This window comes from Trachemys scripta, chromosome 2 (genome assembly GCF_013100865.1).
Source record: "Trachemys scripta elegans isolate TJP31775 chromosome 2, CAS_Tse_1.0, whole genome shotgun sequence".
Classification (NCBI taxonomy): Eukaryota; Metazoa; Chordata; order Testudines; family Emydidae; genus Trachemys; species Trachemys scripta.
Genome location: NC_048299.1, coordinates 259258232 through 259276157, shown reverse-complemented (window position 1 = coordinate 259276157; position 17926 = coordinate 259258232). Strand labels below are relative to the sequence as shown.

Here is a 17926-nt window from a genome sequence, read left to right as displayed (position 1 = left end):
TACATGTGATAGTTATTCTAAAATAATTAAGCTATAGTTTAGTTCTCTTGGTACTGGGAATAGCAATGTGGATATATTGTGAAAATTTGTTTCAGGTTTCTTCAGCAGCACAGTTTATAAACATACCCCCTATCAGGAGAGGGGGACTGTAGGATAAGGACTGTATTAAGGGTGACTAAAACATTATGCAGTCTGGAGAGGATTCTGAACTAGTGTATTCTGAACTCTTAGTTGCATTGACAATGGAGCTATAAAAATTATGCCAGCTAAGGACCTGTCCCTCTGCCTCTTATTCACTTCCCTTGTTGTAACTGCCCAAAATTCCCATGGACATTCACAAAACTTCGTCTACTGACTCTTTTGGGGCACTTACTATTTCCCTGTATACGGCAAGAAGAACAGAGGAGGGGATGCTCACAGGGACAGGACCAGAGCGGGAGCCCACTACGGATGATGAAGCACAGGAAGTATCTGTCAGTTGACTCCACCCCATGGACACCCCAGACATCTGTATTCACACTGGCCTCCAACTGCAGTGTAGCAAGTTGGATCAGTCTCTCTCCTGCTGGACAGCCAGAGCTCCCGGTTGTCCAGAGCCAGCTCACAGTCCCCCAGTTATGTGGAGTGAGGTCCGCCCCAGAGCAATAGGAGGCTGCTTTCCTCCAGTTCACCATGACAGCATTATCACTGGACCTAAATGAAGCAAACATGTTTATAGACAAATGTAAATATTTTTACCTGAACTTGGAGTGACAAGAAGCTTAAATCCAGTAAATTTCCCTTTAGGGGCTTTCCATGAAATCTGTACACTGTCATGAGTGATTAGATTATATCTTAGTCTTGTTGGTGGGGCCACTGTAAGGAAAAAATAAAGAGATCTTACTTTACAGTTTTAAAAAAAAAGTATTTATATTAATTTTTAAATAAATGTTAAGGAAAATACACAAGCAAACACACGCACACAAGTTTGACAACACAAAGGATGCAAGTTATTCTAAATGTCACATAAATCAGCTTATTAGTTTGTAAAATAATATTAATCCCCAAGGTGCCTTAGTTCCCCCGATGACATAGCTTTTAGATTTATAGGGGGGGGGAACCCCAAACTACTGACCTTACAAAAGACAGAGACAAATGGTGTTAGATGTTAAGACGCTAGTTGAGCAAGCAAAGCTGGTTATACAAAATGCTCTTTGTTAACGTATAGGAACTAAAATTGATCTTCCTTTTTATTTGACCATATGCCTTTCCTAGCTCTTATGCCGAATATCATGGGTTTTTCATTTAAGTCACTCAGGGCCAAATTTTCAAAGGCTTGTGTGGGTACAAATGTCCTTCTTACATGTGTATTTTAGGCTGCAAGCAGGGGACAGGAAATAGCACAATTTTCAAAAGGGATGGTGGGTGCGTGCAGAGCTGCAAAAATGGAGCATGCAAACTGGTTGGGTCATGGGCATGGCCTCAGTAATTAATGCACATTCATCCCTATCAGGAATCAGAATTGTCCTGGGCCCCTCCACAGCTAACTTAGATGTATACGGGCTAACCAAGGTTCAGGCAAAGGCAATCCAGGCACTGTAGGTGAAGCCAGCCTCTACTGACTCCTGGATCATCCACTATAGTTCAAAATAGGAGCAGCTGGAAAGAATGGAAACATGAAGGGATTGTGGGAGAAAGGGGCAGGTGGTTTTTTAGGTGCCTAGGAACAAGCAGAAATTCCAGACCTGTGTGCTCTGAGGTGACCAGAGAAGTGGAGGTGGCTGAAGTAGAGGGAGGATGGGAAGGACTATCAGGGGCTCCCCACTTGACTTAGCAAGGCAGCTGCATGCCTGGAATGCTTTCCACTGTGTGCTTTGGGGCATGCAGCAGCACTTAGTGTACCGTACTGGGTCACTAGCTTACTCTAATGTATTATTAGTGTATGCCAATGGTCTCCAACCTTTTTACGCCCAAGATCACTTTTTGAATTTAAGGGCAACCCAGGATCTACCCTGCCCCTTTTCCAAGGCCCCACCCCTTCCCCAACTCCCCCCACTCACTCCATTCCCCCTCCCCCCATCACTCACTCTCCCCCACCCTCACTCACTTTAACCAGGCTGGGGTTAGGGAAGGGGTGCGGGCTCTGGGCTGGGGTCGAGGAGTTCACAGTGTGGGAGGGAGCTCTGGGCTGAGCCTGGGGTAGGGGTGCAGGAGGGGATCAGGGGTGCAAGCTCTGGGAGGGAGTTTGGGTGCAAAAGAGGGCTCCGGACTGGGGCAGAGTGTTGGGGTGCAGGAGGGAGTAAAGGGTGCTGGCTCTGGGAGGGGGGTCAGAGCTGGGGTTTGGGTGCAGGAGAGGGTTCAGGGTGCTGGCTCCAGGAGGGGGCTCAGGGCTGGGGTGCAGCCTTACACTGGGCAGCACTTACCTTCGGCAGCTCCCAGTCGGCAGCGCAGCGTGGTTGCCGCTAAAGCAGGCTCCCTGCCTAAAAAGGCCCCACTCTCCTGGAAGGAGCCAACATGCCCGTGCAGCCCCTGGGGGGGTGGCACGTGATGCCGCGTGCTGCCCCTCTCTGCAAGCACTGCCCCTGCAGCTCCCATTGGCCGTAGCTCCCCATTCCCAGCCAATGGGAGCTGCGGGGGTGGTGCTTGCAGGCAGGAACAGCACACGGCGAGAGACCTCTGCCACCGAGGCCGCACTGGCCGCTTCCAGGAGCGGCGTGGTGCCGGGGCAGACAGGGAGCCTGTCTTAGGGAGATCGCTATCGACTGGGAGATCCTCTAGGATCGACCACTCAATCACAATCGACCGGTTGATGACCACTGGCATATGCTTTGGTCTTGTAATGAGTTGTGGTTGCCCAGCCCTGTATGTACAGCCTGAATGATGTGCTATTTATGAAAATTGTCCTACCAGGCACCTAGGCAAGGTAACAGTACAGGGGAATCAGCCCTAGTCTACACTACAGAGTTAGGTCAATGCAAGGCAGCTTACACTGACTTAATCCTGTAAGTGTCTACACTGAAATGTCGCTCCCGCTGACGTAACTCACCTGCTACACCGACTTAATAACACCACCTCCACGAGAGGTGTAGTGCTTAGGTCGATGTAATTAGGTCGACACAGTTTCAGAGTATACACTGCATTGCTTATATTGACTGTTTCTGGTGTTCAGAAGCCTTCCCACAGTGCCCCACACTATCAGTTAAATCGGTGCAAACGCTCCTGGTGAGGACGCACACCGCTGACACAAGGAACATAGTGTGGACATGCAAAAGTTATTTAATTACTGCAGTGGCTGTATGTCGACATAATTTAGGTTGACATAATTTTCTAGTGTGCACATACCCTCAGCAAGAGGAAGAAGCATTTTGCTAGCTCAAGGGCAGAGGTACCTGCTACCAAGCTACACTAGTCCAAATGGTTTATTCCAACAATTGGGTCTGTCCTGCCAATAAAATTGAAGATACATCCCAAAGGCTTCTGCCTTCACAAGGGGTGGGATAGCTCAGTGGTTTGAGCATTGGCCTGTTAAACCCAAGGTTGTGAGTTCAATCCTTGAGGGGTCTGCTTAGGGATCTGGGGCAAAATCAGTACTTGGTCCTGCTAGTGAAGGCAGGGGGCTGGACTCAATGACCTTTCCGGGTCCCTTCCAGTTCTATGAAATAGGTATATCTCTATATATTATTATATTAATTCCAGATGGATATGGCAGCAGAGGGTGGCTTCCTCCTGCCACTGCACGAATGGTTTCTAGACCTGAAGGCCGAGGCTATACCACAGCAAACACCATGACTTAAAGATAGCATGTGACTTTTCTTTATATTATCTTTTAAGAAGTTTAATAATGTTTTAGTCTTTTTTTAGTTGTTGTTGGCCCAAACATGTGGTTTCTGGTCTCAATTTATACGATGAGCTAATATTTATCTTCTCCTGTGTTGTTTCTCATTAAGATCCATAGACAGGCGTGACGAGTGCCAGAGCCCATCGAGAGAAGGGGCTGCCAAGACATTCTCTCAGGCCTCACTAGTTCTCCCGTTTCAGTCAATGGAGCTGTGGCGATTTACACCAGCTGAGGATCTGGCCAAGCATTTTTTGTGGTTCATGGTCGTATCCTCTAGTAGGTTTTTTTACCTATTTGTTTCTTTTTTAAGAGCTGAGAAAAGAAAAGTCAGCTAGTATTTTTATGTTGGTTCAATTGTTTCTCAATGTTAACAACACTGCAATGTTAGAAGTTATCAAAATGTTAACCAAAGTTTAATGGTAAAGCTTTATTTCCTGCTATTGAGTTGCATTCAGTGTATTAGTTAGAGGGGCCTATTCTAGCAGAGTCCACCAGCCTCAGTTATTCTCCAGCCTTAAGAGCCAGAGGCAGGCAGGGAATGTGGAAGAGCCAAGACCAGCTTAGTAACATTGCAGCTGCTCTCAGGACAGTGGAGTTCCAGGGAGAGAAAATCAGAGGGAGAGTGGGAAGCGAGGGGCACAGAGACAATGAGTGTCAAAACAGCCTGGCACACTGAAGACACTTTTCAAAATCTCTGCAATGAGCATGCATACAAATTATGCGCTCACAGATGATGGACATGATCTGGACAGGCCTAATCTCTGGACTGTGTGTCCACCCCAATGGGGCTTTAGAAAATAGGCATTATTAGATACAGAAGAATGAGCACGTAAAAGTATCCTTTCACACATACAACTGGTTCTTTGAAAATTTGGCCCTCACTGTTTTGTGACTAAAAGATCAAATATGAAATATTGTGCTAGGCAAGATACTGCAAGAACATTCTGCATACTGTAATTGTAATAAAATAACTGAAGTTGTGGTAGAAGCTGTGGTAAAAGTTTAAAAAGCCAGAAAGGCTGTAAGTATGGATTACAGTCTTTAATTCATTCTCAAGATTCATAATGAGTTATGCATAGCTCAAGGACAGAATCAGTCAGTGCTGAATGAACCTAGAGTGATGAATCATGACTACCAGTTCATGAAAATATGTAATTCCAATTATTTACTTTTTCTAAGCAACATAAATAATCTTTAGGAAAATGGCTGTAAGATTCACAGGGATTCAGTGGCTAAGCACCAAGAATACAAATGCCAACCAAGTGTGTCCTATACCATTGCAAAGGAAAATGAGCTCTGAAGCCCCCTTTTCTCCCATGTGTGACCTAAAGATTAAAAGAGCACTTTCTAACAAAGCAGTGTAGCTCTGACCTACTTGTAATTAGCCATCACCAAATCAGGTAAACTTTTGGAGCCTCTACAAAACCAGACACATCTGACAATAACAAGCAAAGAAGGACATAATCACCAAATGTGTTTGTGCTTACTATACAGCTACAATATGATAGACTACAAGACTTGTGCCAGAATAATCTTTACATAACTAACTGATCTTTGCTAAGCACTGATTCATTTTTGTGTCTAAATGGGGGGGGGAGACATTCCCAGCCAGTAATTAATCATAGGGAGAAAAGAAGAGTTGTTCACAAAACAGATATTTAACTATGTCTTAGTTATGCAAAGACTAGTGTTCTGGCACAGAGAAGTACATATAACTAAGGAAGTTAAATCTAACACTTGGACAAACACAACAAAATATTGATGGGAATTACTACGTGGTCACCAACCTGAAGAGGAAATCTTTATTTCTGAGGACCTTTATTGTCTGTGGAACAAAAATTCACTTCTTGCAGAAAGAAAGAAAAATGAATACAAACTGAGTCTGTAAACTGATAAAAATCAGTAGCGGGAGCTTGTTAAGGGGTTTACAGGAATGAGCAAATGAATGGCTGTCAGCAACATTAAAGCAATCACCCAAAAAGAGACTAAGGACAAGTTCAAGGCCTTGGTTTATGCAGCTACATAGAAGTCAGCTATTTTTGTTAGTGCTCCAAATACATTATTCTTGAGGACAAGCAGGAAAACAATGCTTTGAAATACTCAGTATTCTAAAAGGAGGACAAACAGTCTCAAGTACATAATTGTCAAACAAACTGTGTAAAGTTGGCAATACTAGTTGCACTTGATTAAACTGAACAAATTGATATTCCACCAGAATTATCTAGCATATACATTAGCAACATATGGAAATTCTTACAACATGAAGTACAATCACCATCTTGTACATGTAAAAGCAAATTCTTAAATTAACACTCCAATTATTGAATGGATAAATGGGAACGCTAGTGAGAGCAGACATATTTTCCTTAGTTGTGATGGTTTATAGCTAGGGTTGTTTTGCTGAGAGTAAAACTTTTATTATTTTAATAGGCTGGACAAGAAGTTCACATATTTTTAAAGTAACTTTATCTGTTGAGCAAGGGGAAAAATGTCCAAACTAAATGTGAGAGAGTAATTAAATATTGAGTGAAAGTGGAGGAATAGTAAAGGATGTGGAAGGCAGCTAGTAAATGCATCACATCGAACTGGGAACTCAACAAATGAAAAGGATGAAAACATTAAAATCTGAAAGTTACATTTTAAATTATCAATGACCAACAAATAATAACGATTGGATAATTCATGAACAAGATGGTGGAATGACTCAGCAGAAAACAATCTCACTCAGCAGGGTCTGTTTCTCAAAGAATAACATTCATAACAAGAAAGTAATATAATGTGTGGAAAAGGGATCATAGGACTGGGATAAAACCTCCAATGTGAAACCAGACCTTCCCAAACCTATTCTCTTTTTCTCCTAAGGAATCAATTTACAGTAATTCCCCAAAGTGCTTGTGCAAGTTGAAACTAACCCCTATTCTTCCTGCACCTTGTTACAATGTGTTATTTCTTTAATCACTCAAACATACTATATCATTTATAGTTAGCCAGCTGTTACAAGGGGGAGGAAGTAAACAGTTTATTGCAAGAGAAAAAATGAAAAACTTTGTCAACAAAGGTCAAAAGGAGGGATTCAGAGGACATGTTACTACTTTAAATGCAGCAAAAGAATATTCTCAACTCATATTCCACAGTATATTCCATATACTCCATTATTTATAATAGGATGGTGTGGCCTACATTTTCTGAGACCTGCACTTGATTTTAGTGTGCAATTTGTGTCCACTGCTAACATGTGACTGATTAAATAAGTTTTTTTTAAAGTGTTTGATTTTCAAAGCAATTTAGGGGATTTAAACACACCTTCCACTGAGATTACTTGTAGATGTGTCTGAATCCCCAAAACAGCTTTGAAAATCTGAACCATATATAGTGACAATCAGGTCCAGACTCCCCACAGGGAGAACAGGGGGTCTGGACCCCTCAAGAATAAGGAATTGAATCAATTGACTGTATACAATATTACCGCACTATAAAAAAAAGTGTAATCAAGTATGGTGTCTTATAAAACTTGGTGACACACTGGTCCTGGAAATCATTGTGTGATGGATGTATGGGTTGTGTACGAAGCATTACATGAGTGTGCTGGAGATACGTTCTTAAAATGTGTTTGGGAGGCAGTGTATAATCCCAGCCTGCGCTAGACAAAGGAATGTGGATTTACTTGTCTGACTGACTTGACTGCAGGCAGAGGGCAATAAAAGTACATTTACATATAAGGTAAACAAAGCCATCAAGTTAACAAGTGAGGGGAGAAGACAGTTTAGTAATCACTCTGGGGACAGAATCTGCATCCTAGAAAGCCTCCCTGGCTCGTGAGGCAGTGACAATCGACTTTGGGTAACATAAGGAGAACAAAATGACATTTTAGTTCTTCACTGCTTAGGGGACATTGGAAAAAGCACCTGGTGATCCTGAGAAAGTTGGATCCCCTGGCTAGAAGGGCTAGAGATGCTGTTAACTTGAAACTACATAGGCAAAAATTGTAACTAGCTAACATTAAGTTTTAGTCACTAGATAGTACGTTTTATTTTGTTTGTAACCAAACCTGTCTCTTTTTCTCTTGTTCAGTATCACTTAAATCTCTGTTCTTTGTTAATAAACTTATTCTTAGTTTTACTATAAAGTATCTACAGTATCTAAGTGCTGTTATATTAAAGTGAAGTGTGAGTCTTCAGATAACCTAACAGTCTGGTGTGTGTACTGTCTCTTGGAAGGCAGTGAACTTAATTTCTGTGAGTGCCCAGTGAGAGGGACTGGACGTTGCAGAGAGATGTTTCTGTGGAAACTGGGCTTCACTGATGGTTGCCTGCAGGCAAGGTTTAGACTGGCAGAGTCTCGAGGAGTTTGCTGGCAATGCAGAGAGGCTGGAGTGTCAAGGACCTGACACACATCTTAGCAGCAGCAAAGCTCTCAACTTGCTGAGGCAGAAGAGTAACACAGTAGCTTACAGTTCTGGGAGTCCTGAGCGGAATGTCACATATGTATCAAGTGTAAGATATAAAGACACATGTATAATCATATGCTTCACTTTGACTCATTAAGTCACAAGCATTTGGAGGCTACATTTCAGTTTAGAATAGGTGCACGGAGGTAGGAGGAAGGCACAGTGAACCCCTTTCCTCTACAATAAATACTACAGCTAGCATTCCCCACACTCTGGGAAGTGTAGTTAGTGCACCTAATGATGTTCCATAGCCCCCAGGGGTCATGGTCCCCCAAGCAAGTGCACTGGAATGGGAGGGGCTAGGGGGCCATGGCTCTCCCACTTTTTAATGGCCGTAAGGGTGAGCAACTGGGGAGTGGGGGTGGAGAGGAACAAGCGAGGGGGGAGGAGGCTTGGGGAAAAGAGGCAGCATGAGGTCAGGGGCTTGGGGAGAAGGGGCAGTGTGAGGGCGGGGCCATGGTTCGGGTGCCTGTGCCCCCCCACCAATGTTTAGGGCTCTTCCGCCACTCCTGCCCCCAAGCAGCAGTCAGCATTAAAGACCATTTGCAGAGTGAGCAATGTCAGTAACAGTATATGCATCTATTAAGCATGCTCTTCCCGTGACCCCAGAGCCATTTCTGCTTGTAACTATCATCTGGAGATAGAAAACCTAGGCACCTCTGCCTATCCACTGACCGTGTTCATGCATGAACATACAACCCAACACTCCTTTCACTGGAAAAGAGAGGGCCAAAGCCTGTGCAACCTCAACTGAAGTCAAGGGGGTTGCATGAGCATAGCCGAGTGCAGAATTGGTCCTATTTTTTTGTGCTTTCAAAGCAAAGGTTGGTTTAGAAGGAAAACACACTAGGACAGACTTGAGACTACTGTGAAGACCACATAGGATCATTTTTAAGTTTAGCAATACCAACAGTATATTTTTAATAGTAATACATAAGCTATAGACACAATGCAAACAAAAAAGGGTGCATGAACAATCATGACACTTGGCAGCCGAGGGCAGCAGGGCCTCATGCCACCCTATATAATGTAATGATGGGATTAGCTACAGTTCCAACAAAGCAGCAATATGTATTCCATGCAAGTTCCATGCAGAACGATCATTCCCCCCAAACTTATTTGCTTAGAAAGTAGTAACAGCAATATTTTATAGTTACATTTAAGTAAACAGAACTGAGTTTTTTCCCTACAACCCATTTTCAAACATTTTAACTATACAGATAAATAAGAGCAAGCTTCCTCCTAAGACATTACAGTTCAGAGAACATGTGAAAATGAGTCAGGAAGAGCTAGAGCCCGATGATGTTCCCTTTGAAGTCAATGGCAAAACTCCCATTGATGTCAATAATGCTGAACTATCCCCTTAGCAAAGGGAAGACACTATTGCATATGTAAAAGGGGAAACCCACTTCTGCACATCAGAGTGATCTAATGAAAAAGCACTGTCTTATATATCAGTTACCTTGACCCTGAACATGACTGATGAGATGAACCGTGACCGCTAAAAAAGCCAAGAGGAACCAGCTCTGTATCTTGTATCGACAAACCTTCATCCTGGATACACGTAGTATCAGCAAGTCTGAAAACATACAGAACAGAAATATTTATCAAGCCTGTAAACCTAGAACATTCACTTAAATGAAATATGAAGGGTGAAGTCATGGTTCCGTCGTATCTATGGGAGTTTTGCCATTGACCTCAAATGGGGTCAGGATTTCACCCACAAACTCTGGTTAGTAACTAAAGCACTTTTCCTTGGGAAAGGCTGAGGAATTATTTGAGCATTTATTTCACTCTCCAAAGTTTCATTCTGACAAAGCAACAGCCAATCTCCAAATCTTGTCAGGAAAAGGGTTGGAGCCATGAAGTTAAAAGCTGAGGACAATTTTTTCAAAAGTGCCCCAATTTCAGGTGCTGAGCCCCTTTGGAAATCTAGTTCATGTCCTTTGTGGCGCAGACAGGGAGAGTGTTGGGAACAGAGACTGCTATAATGACAAAATAAAACCTCTCTTGTTCCAAAACGAGCTTAAAAAAAAAAAAAGGACAAGACAATCGTGTCCTAACTGAGCATCCCTGTGAATGTCAGGCTATGTAATATGGACCAGTGCTGCCCAGACACAGTATCAAGGCATCTGAAAGAGGGATTCTATGACCACAAATACAGTAATAATTACAACTTAATATCTGCTTTGCATCCACTACTCTGAAAGTGATTCCTTTAACATCATGGGGGGGAGGGATAGCTCAGTGGTTTGAGCATTGGCCTGCTAAACCCAGGGTTGTGAGCTTAATCCTTGAGGGGGCCACTTGGGGATCTGGGGCAAAATCAGTACTTAGTCCTGCTAGTGAAGGCAGGGGGCTGGACTTGATGACCTTTCAAGGTCCCTTCCAGTTCTAGGAGATGGGATATCTCCATTTAAAAAAAAACAAAAACAATTGCATCATGGGGTAACAGGTTTATGGTCTATAATGGCTTCACAAATTTGCACAGTTTATAAGTAAATAGATGGATTTTCCTAATTGCCAGACCTGCAGACTCAGCCAGAAATCCATTTGTGGGGGCATTTACTGTTTAATTGACGTGTGCTCTTCTGTACACTGTGGTAAGGGGGTAAAAATTGCACAGTCAATTTAGTTAACAATTCTGCTGAGGAGTCACAATCCAGCTCACTCTCCCATAGCCCTGCAGAGGCCACTGAGCCAATTCTATTCTCCTGAAGTTTTTAATACCACCTTTATCACTCAAATATCTGATAATTGGAGTAGAAGATCATTTTGTCACTAAAGCAAGGAGATATGGCTCAGAATACACACTGGGAATAGACCATTTTTGTACAGCCACTTTTTATTTTAAAGCATTGTCATGGTTAGAAGAGACTTGCTCTGAAATACACATCAGAAACAATATGAATTCATCATCTGAACTTGGCCCATAAACAATTTATACCATTACAATTGTTGAATAATTGTAACCCCTCTCATAAATGAAATAAAAATAGCAAATTCTTGATTATATTTAATTGTTTATCAAACATTTATAAAGGCACAGATTTAGAAACAACTTTGGTATATATGTTCTCCTTTGCAACTACCTCCTCTCTACTTCCCACCTCACTCCTCTACCATCTCCTCATAGTACCACCAATTAAAAAAAAACACAAACACAAACTTCCGGGTGACTTGTACTGAGTAGGTCACTGCCCTTTTAGGCCTGGTCTACACTACAGGGTTAGGTCGAATTTAGCCGCATTAGGTAGATTTAAAAATGGCTGCATCCACACAACCAACCCCGTTCCGTCGACCAAAAGGGCTCTTAAAATCGACTTCTGTACTCCTCCCTGGTGAGGGGAGTAGTGCTAAAATTGACTTTGCTGGGTCGAATTTGGGGTAGTGTGGACGCAAATCGGTGGTATTGGGCTCCGGGACAGGACCAGCTCCAGGGTTTTTGCCACCCCAAGCAGCGGAAAAAAAAAAAAAAAAAAAGCTGTGATCGCAATTGTGATCAGCGGCACTCCGGCGGCAGCTCCACCGCACTGCTTTCTTCTTCGGCGGGAATTCGGCGGTAGGTGCTTCCCTCCAAGGTGCTTCCCTTTGCCGCCGAACAGCCCGATGTGCCGCCCCTTCCCCTTGGCCGCCCAAGCACCTGCTTGCCGGGCTGGTGCCTGAAGCCAGGCCTGCTCCGGGAGCTATCCCAGAGTGCTTCATTGTGACCACTCTGGACAGCACTTTGAACGCTGATGTACTAGCCAGGTACACAGGAAAAGCCCCAGGAATTTTTGAATTTTATTTCCTTTCACTTTAAAGCTCCTCACCCTCACAGTTGTACTGTGGCCTACCTTTGATCTCATTCTTTACCACTCCTCTTCATTACCCAACTCCCTCCCCTTTGCCAACACCTAAGAACATAAGAATAACCACCCTGGGTCAGATCAATGGTCCATCTAGCTCAATAGTCTGTCTTCCGACAGTTGCCAATGACAGGTGCTTTAAAGGGAATGACCAGAACAGGGTAACTATTGAGTGATCCATCCCCTGTCATCCTTCTGGCAGTTGGAGGCTAAGGGACACCCAGAGCATGGGGTTGCATCCCTGACCATCTTGGCTAATAGCAATTGGTGAACCTGTTCTATAAGAACTTATCTAATTATTTTTTGACAATCAATTAACTTTAGTTAGAATAGGACCAAAACCTTAGTCTAGACAAGTTTCATAGCTTTGATTTCAAGTATCAGAGGGGTAGCCGTGTTAGTCTGAATCTGTAAAAAGCAACAGAGGGTCCTGTGGCACCTTTGAGACTAACAGAAGTACTGGGAGCATAAGCTTTCGTGGGTAAGAACCTCACTTCTTCAGATGCAAGTAATGGAAATCTCCAGAGGCAGGTATATATCAGTGTGGAGATAACGAGGTTAGTTCAGTCAGGGTGGGTGAGGTGCTCTGCTAGCAGTTGAGGTGTGAACACCAAGGGAGGAGAAACTGTTTCTGTAGTTGGATAGCCATTCACAGTCTTTGTTTAATCCTGATCTGATGGTGTCAAATTTGCAAATGAATTGGAGCTCAGCAGTTTCTCTTTGGAGTCTGGTCCTGAAGTTTTTTTGCTGTAAGATGGCTACCTTTACATCTGCTATTGTATGGCCAGGGAGGTTGAAGTGTTCTCCTACAGGTTTTTGTATGTTGCCATTCCTGATATCTGACTTGTGTCCATTTATCCTCTTGCGTAGTGACTGTCCAGTCTGGCCAATGTACATAGCAGAGGGGCATTGCTGGCATATGATGACATATATAACATTGGTGGATGTGCAGGTGAATGAGCCGGTGATGTTGTAGCTGATCTGGTTAGGTCCAGTGATGGTGTTGCTGGTGTAGATATGTGGGCAGAGTTGGCATCGAGGTTTGTTGCATGGGTTGGTTCCTGAGTTAGAGTTGTTATGGTGCGGTGCGTGGTTGCTGGTGAGAATATGCTTAAGGTTGGCAGGTTGTCTGTGGGCGAGGACTGGCCTGCCTCCCAAGGTCTGTGAAAGTGAGGGATCATTGTCCAGGATGGGTTGTAGATCACTGATGATGCGTTGGAGAGGTTTAAGCTGAGGACTGTAGGTGATGGCCAGTGGAGTTCTGTTGGTTTCTCTTCTGGGCCTGTCTTGTAGCAGGAGGCTTCTGGGTACACGTCTGGCTCTGTTGATTTGTTTCTTTATTTCCTTGTGTGGGTATCGTAGTTTTGAGAATGCTTGGTGAAGATCTTGTAGGTGTTGGTCTCTGTCTGGCCAAACTGGACAGTCACTACGCAAGAGGATAAATGGACACAAGTCAGATATCAGGAATGGCAATATACAAAAACCTGTAGGAGAACACTTCAACCTCCCTGGCCACACAATAGCAGATGTAAAGGTAGCCATCTTACAGCAAAAAAACTTCAGGACCAGACTCCAAAGAGAAACTGCTGAGCTCCAATTCATTTGCAAATTTGACACCATCAGATCAGGATTAAACAAAGACTGTGAATGGCTATCCAACTACAGAAACAGTTTCTCCTCCCTTGGTGTTCACACCTCAACTGCTAGCAGAGCACCTCACCCACCCTGACTGAACTAACCTCGTTATCTCCACACTGATATATACCTGCCTCTGGAGATTTCCATTACTTGCATCTGAAGAAGTGAGGTTCTTACCCACGAAAGCTTATGCTCCCAGTACTTCTGTTAGTCTCAAAGGTGCCACAGGACCCTCTGTTGCTTTTTATAGCTTTGATTTGTCCTCTTCATATATCCCAATCTTACAAACACTTTCTTCAAAAGGGATTGTGGGTAGTGAACGCTATGCCTGATAGCCTTTGCAAGGTCATATCATTAGGGCAGTGTGACACACAGTTTTTATATTGCCTTAACTATATTGGTTTAGAAACAGATACAGTTAAAGCAATACAACCCCATTGTGTGGATGGAGCTATACTGGTATAAAGGTTCTTATATGGATATAATTTCCATCAAGTACCATAGAATCATAGAATATTAGGGTTGGAAGAGACCTCAGGATGTCATCTAGTCCAACCCCCTGCTCAAAGCAGGACCACCACCAACTCATCTAAATCATCCCAGCCAAGGCTTTGTCAAGCCGGGCCTTAAAAACCTCTAAGGATGGAGATTCCACCACCTCCGTAGGTAACCCATTCAAGTGCTTCACCACCCTCCTAGTGAAATAGAGTTTCTGAATATCCAACCTAGTCCTCCCCCACTGCAACTTGAGACTATTGCTTCTTGTTCTGTCATCTGCCACCACTGAGAACAGCCGAGCTCCATCCTCTTTGGAAGTCTCCTTCAGATAGTTGAAGGCTGCTATCAAATCCCGCCTCACTTTTCTCTTCTGCAGACTAAACAAGCCCAGTTCCCTCAGCCTTTCCTCGTAAGTCATGTGCCCCAGCCCTCTAATCATTTTCGTTGCTCTCCGCTAGACTCTTTCCAATTTTTCCATATCCTTTCTGTAGTGGGGGGCCGAAAACTGGATGCAATACACCAGAAGTGACCTTGCCAGTGCCAAATAGAATGGAATAATCACTTCCCTCGATCTGCTGGCAATACTCCTACTAATGTAGCCCAATATCAAATACTATTAGCCTTCTTGGCAACAAGGGCACACTGTTGACTCATATCCAACTTCTCGTCCATTGTAATCCCCAGGTCCTTTTCTGCAGAACTGCCGCTTAGCCAGTTGGTCCCTAGCCTGTAGCAGTGCATGGGATTCTTCCGTCCTAAGTGCAGGACTCTGCACTTGTCCTTATTGAACCTCATCAGATTTCTTTTAGCCTAATCCTCCAATTTGTCTAGGTCACTCTGGACCCTATCCCTACCCTCCAGTGTATCTACCTCTCTCCACAGTTTAGTGTCATCCGTGAACTTGTGGAGGGTGCAATTAATCCCATCATCCAGATCACTGAAAAAGATGTTGAACAAAACCAACCACAGGACTGACCCCTGGGGCACTCCACTTGATACCGGCTGCCAACTAGACATCGAGCCATTGATCACTACCTGTTGAGCCCGACAAGCTAGCCAGCTTTCTATCCACCTTATAGTCCATTCATCCAATCCATACTTTTTTAATTTGCTGGCAAGAATACTGTGGGAGACCATATCAAAAGCTTTGCTAAAGTCAAGATATATCACATCCACCGTTTTCCCCATATCCACAGAGCCAGTTATCTTATCATAGAAGGCAATCAGGTTGGTCAGGTATGACTTGCTCTTGGTGAATCCATGTTGACTGTTCCTGATCACCTTCCTCTCCTCCAAGTGCTTCAAAATGGATTCCTTGAGGACCTGCTCCATGATTTTGCTGGGGACTGAAGTGAGGCTGACAGTCTGTAGTTCCCTGGGGTCTCTTTCTTCTCTTTTTTAAATATGAGCACTATATTTGCCTTTTTCCAATTGTCTGGGACCTCCCCCGATTGCCATGAATTTTCAAAGATAATGGCCAATGGCTCTGCAATTACATCAGCCAACTCCCTCAGCACCCTTGGATGCATTAGGTCTGGGCCCATGGACTTGTGCATGTCCAGCTTTTCTAAATAGCAACATAAGCACCTCTGTGCCAGCATGGCAGTGTCATAGAATCATAGAATATCAGGGTTGGAAGGGACCTCAGGAAGTCATCTAGTCCAACCCCCTGCTCAAAGCAGGACCAATTCCCAACTAAATCATCCCAGCCAGGGCTTTGTCAAGCCTGACCTTAAAAACCTCAAGGAAGGAAATTCCACTACCTCCCTAGGTAACCCATTCCAGTGCTTCACCACCCTCCTGGTGAAAAAGTTTTTCCTAATATCCAATCTAAACCTCCCCCACTGCAACTTGAGACCATTACTCCTTGTTCTGTCATCAGGTACCACTGTGCGGTTGTTAAACCTGCACTAGAACTGTGTTTAGACAAGCCCTTAACTTGTAAACTCCTCAAGCCAGGGACATAGTCTGCTCTGTGATGTATACAGCAATGAGCAAGCTGTCAGCACTCAGCAAATAACTAGAGGATAATAAAGAAGTACCAGCTCCGAGCTAAAAACCAGAGGTAAAACAAAAGGGATTGTGAACTATGTGGCAATTGGGATCAGGCCCAATCTGAAATGAACAGGTACCGGGAAGCTAAAGGGTGATTTCAGTAGCCTGCATACACCAGGGATTATTATTGGGAAATGATATAACCCAGCATCAATCCACAGACAACGTGGATTTCTCTGTTAACATTGCCCGGAGCGTACGGGCAAGAGCGCTTGACCTGATCCTTGGTATTGCTAGGAGCTGGCTAAGGCGAGATCAAGGGCTCGGGGAAAGTAACTGCGCCCTGGAGCGGCTAGTGGAGCAAGCCCGTTACTCCTGGCTCCTGCCGGAGGGCTCAGGTGGTTGTGGTGTTCGCTGTTTCCTGACTCCCCCCAGCCCTGCTGTCTGCAGGCTGACTCGGTTCGCGTGTAACCCGTCTGCTCCGGGGAGGTGTGTTTGACAAACCGGGGGCGGGGGGAGTCTCTCCGGAGCCTAGGCAGCCCCACAGCAGTACCCCCCGGGAGAGGCTGCTGATCCCCGTGGAATGGATGTGTCCGGGGTACAAACGCCTCTCTGCAAAGCTCCGGCCCCTTGCCCCGCACAATGGAAAACGGGACCGAGAGCGCGCGTGTTTTTTCCCTGTGCGGAGCTCAGCAAAGGAGTGGGCGGCGGGGAGAGCCTGGCAAAGCCTCTGATCGCCTAAAACCTCCCTCCAGAGATCAGCCAGACCGAGGAGGCACCCCTCAGTTACAGGCGAACCCCAGCGAGGAACTGCGAGCGCACGCCCAGGCGAACAAGTCATCAAAAGTCATGGGGGGACGAGGGACAGGAAAGTGTGTGTCGTGCCAGTCAGCCTGGGGGAGCTGGTGCACCCGGCCGGCGAGGAACTGAAGCCCAGGGAGAGCCAGAGACACTGATACAGGATGCCACGTTTTGCAGAAGAGTCTATAGATTTTTCTTTTCCATTTCAGCCCCCTTTCTCCTGAGGCTTCCCCGCGCCACTCGCCTACAGCTTCCTCTCCTGGCTGGCAAGCCATCAATCAATCCCATTCACCACCCATCACTGACTCTTCCCTGCTTCTCCTTTGCTTTGCTTACGGCCAACAAAAGGTTAAATTCTGGAGGCGGCAGATAATTATCATGATCAGGAATAACTGGGGTTGTTACCCTAGTTATTGTACAAGAGTCATCAGCTTTTAAATTACCTCTCTCCCTCCCCCCCTCCCCCCCAATGTAAAAATAAAAATCAAACAGACCTTTACAGTCATGAGTGGTTTAGTTGCTTGGCGAGGTGTAGCTTTGCCTGGGAGGAATCACTCTTTGCTAATACACACTCCTTCTTTCACTCTTTAATGTGGGTGTTACTCTGCCTCTAAAAGTTTCTTTCCACCCTCCAGCTGCTCGTGCCTTCCCAGCACGATCTGATAAGAAGAAAGGGTAGAGAAACAAGGCAGCCAATTATAAAGCAGAAGGTGGAAGGAAGAGGAAAAAGGGGAGGGAGTCCCCTTTTTGGAGTCACTGACACCCAACCAACCCCCTCCCCAGCCAGCTCCAACTCAGGATTTCAGGGAATGAATCCGTGGACTAGTGCAATTCCAGGTGTATATTGGAAATCTGAACTGAAGGCAATTTAGCCTTTTCATT

The 17926-nt window shown here is 44.6% G+C and overlaps 1 protein-coding gene across 5 annotated transcripts in view; it reads right to left on the bottom strand.

The window, feature by feature from the left end:
* Positions 1 to 17702, bottom strand: part of COL14A1 (collagen type XIV alpha 1 chain) — a 171095-nt gene extending 153393 nt beyond the window's left edge. For 3 of the 5 annotated variants that reach the window (XM_034763530.1, XM_034763533.1, XM_034763532.1), the window contains exons 1-3: positions 17539 to 17702; positions 9727 to 9843; positions 739 to 855 (exon numbers count right to left, since the gene is read on the bottom strand). In XM_034763530.1, coding sequence (XP_034619421.1) covers positions 739 to 855; positions 9727 to 9817 — 208 coding nt within the window. In that variant the 5' untranslated portion in view covers positions 9818 to 9843; positions 17539 to 17702. Of the gene's footprint in view, positions 1 to 738; positions 856 to 5192; positions 5253 to 9726; positions 9844 to 17538 lie in introns of those variants that run through there. The other 2 variants (XM_034763534.1, XM_034763531.1) reach the window with 2 other exon arrangements.
* Positions 17703 to 17926: the final 224 nt, after the last annotated feature.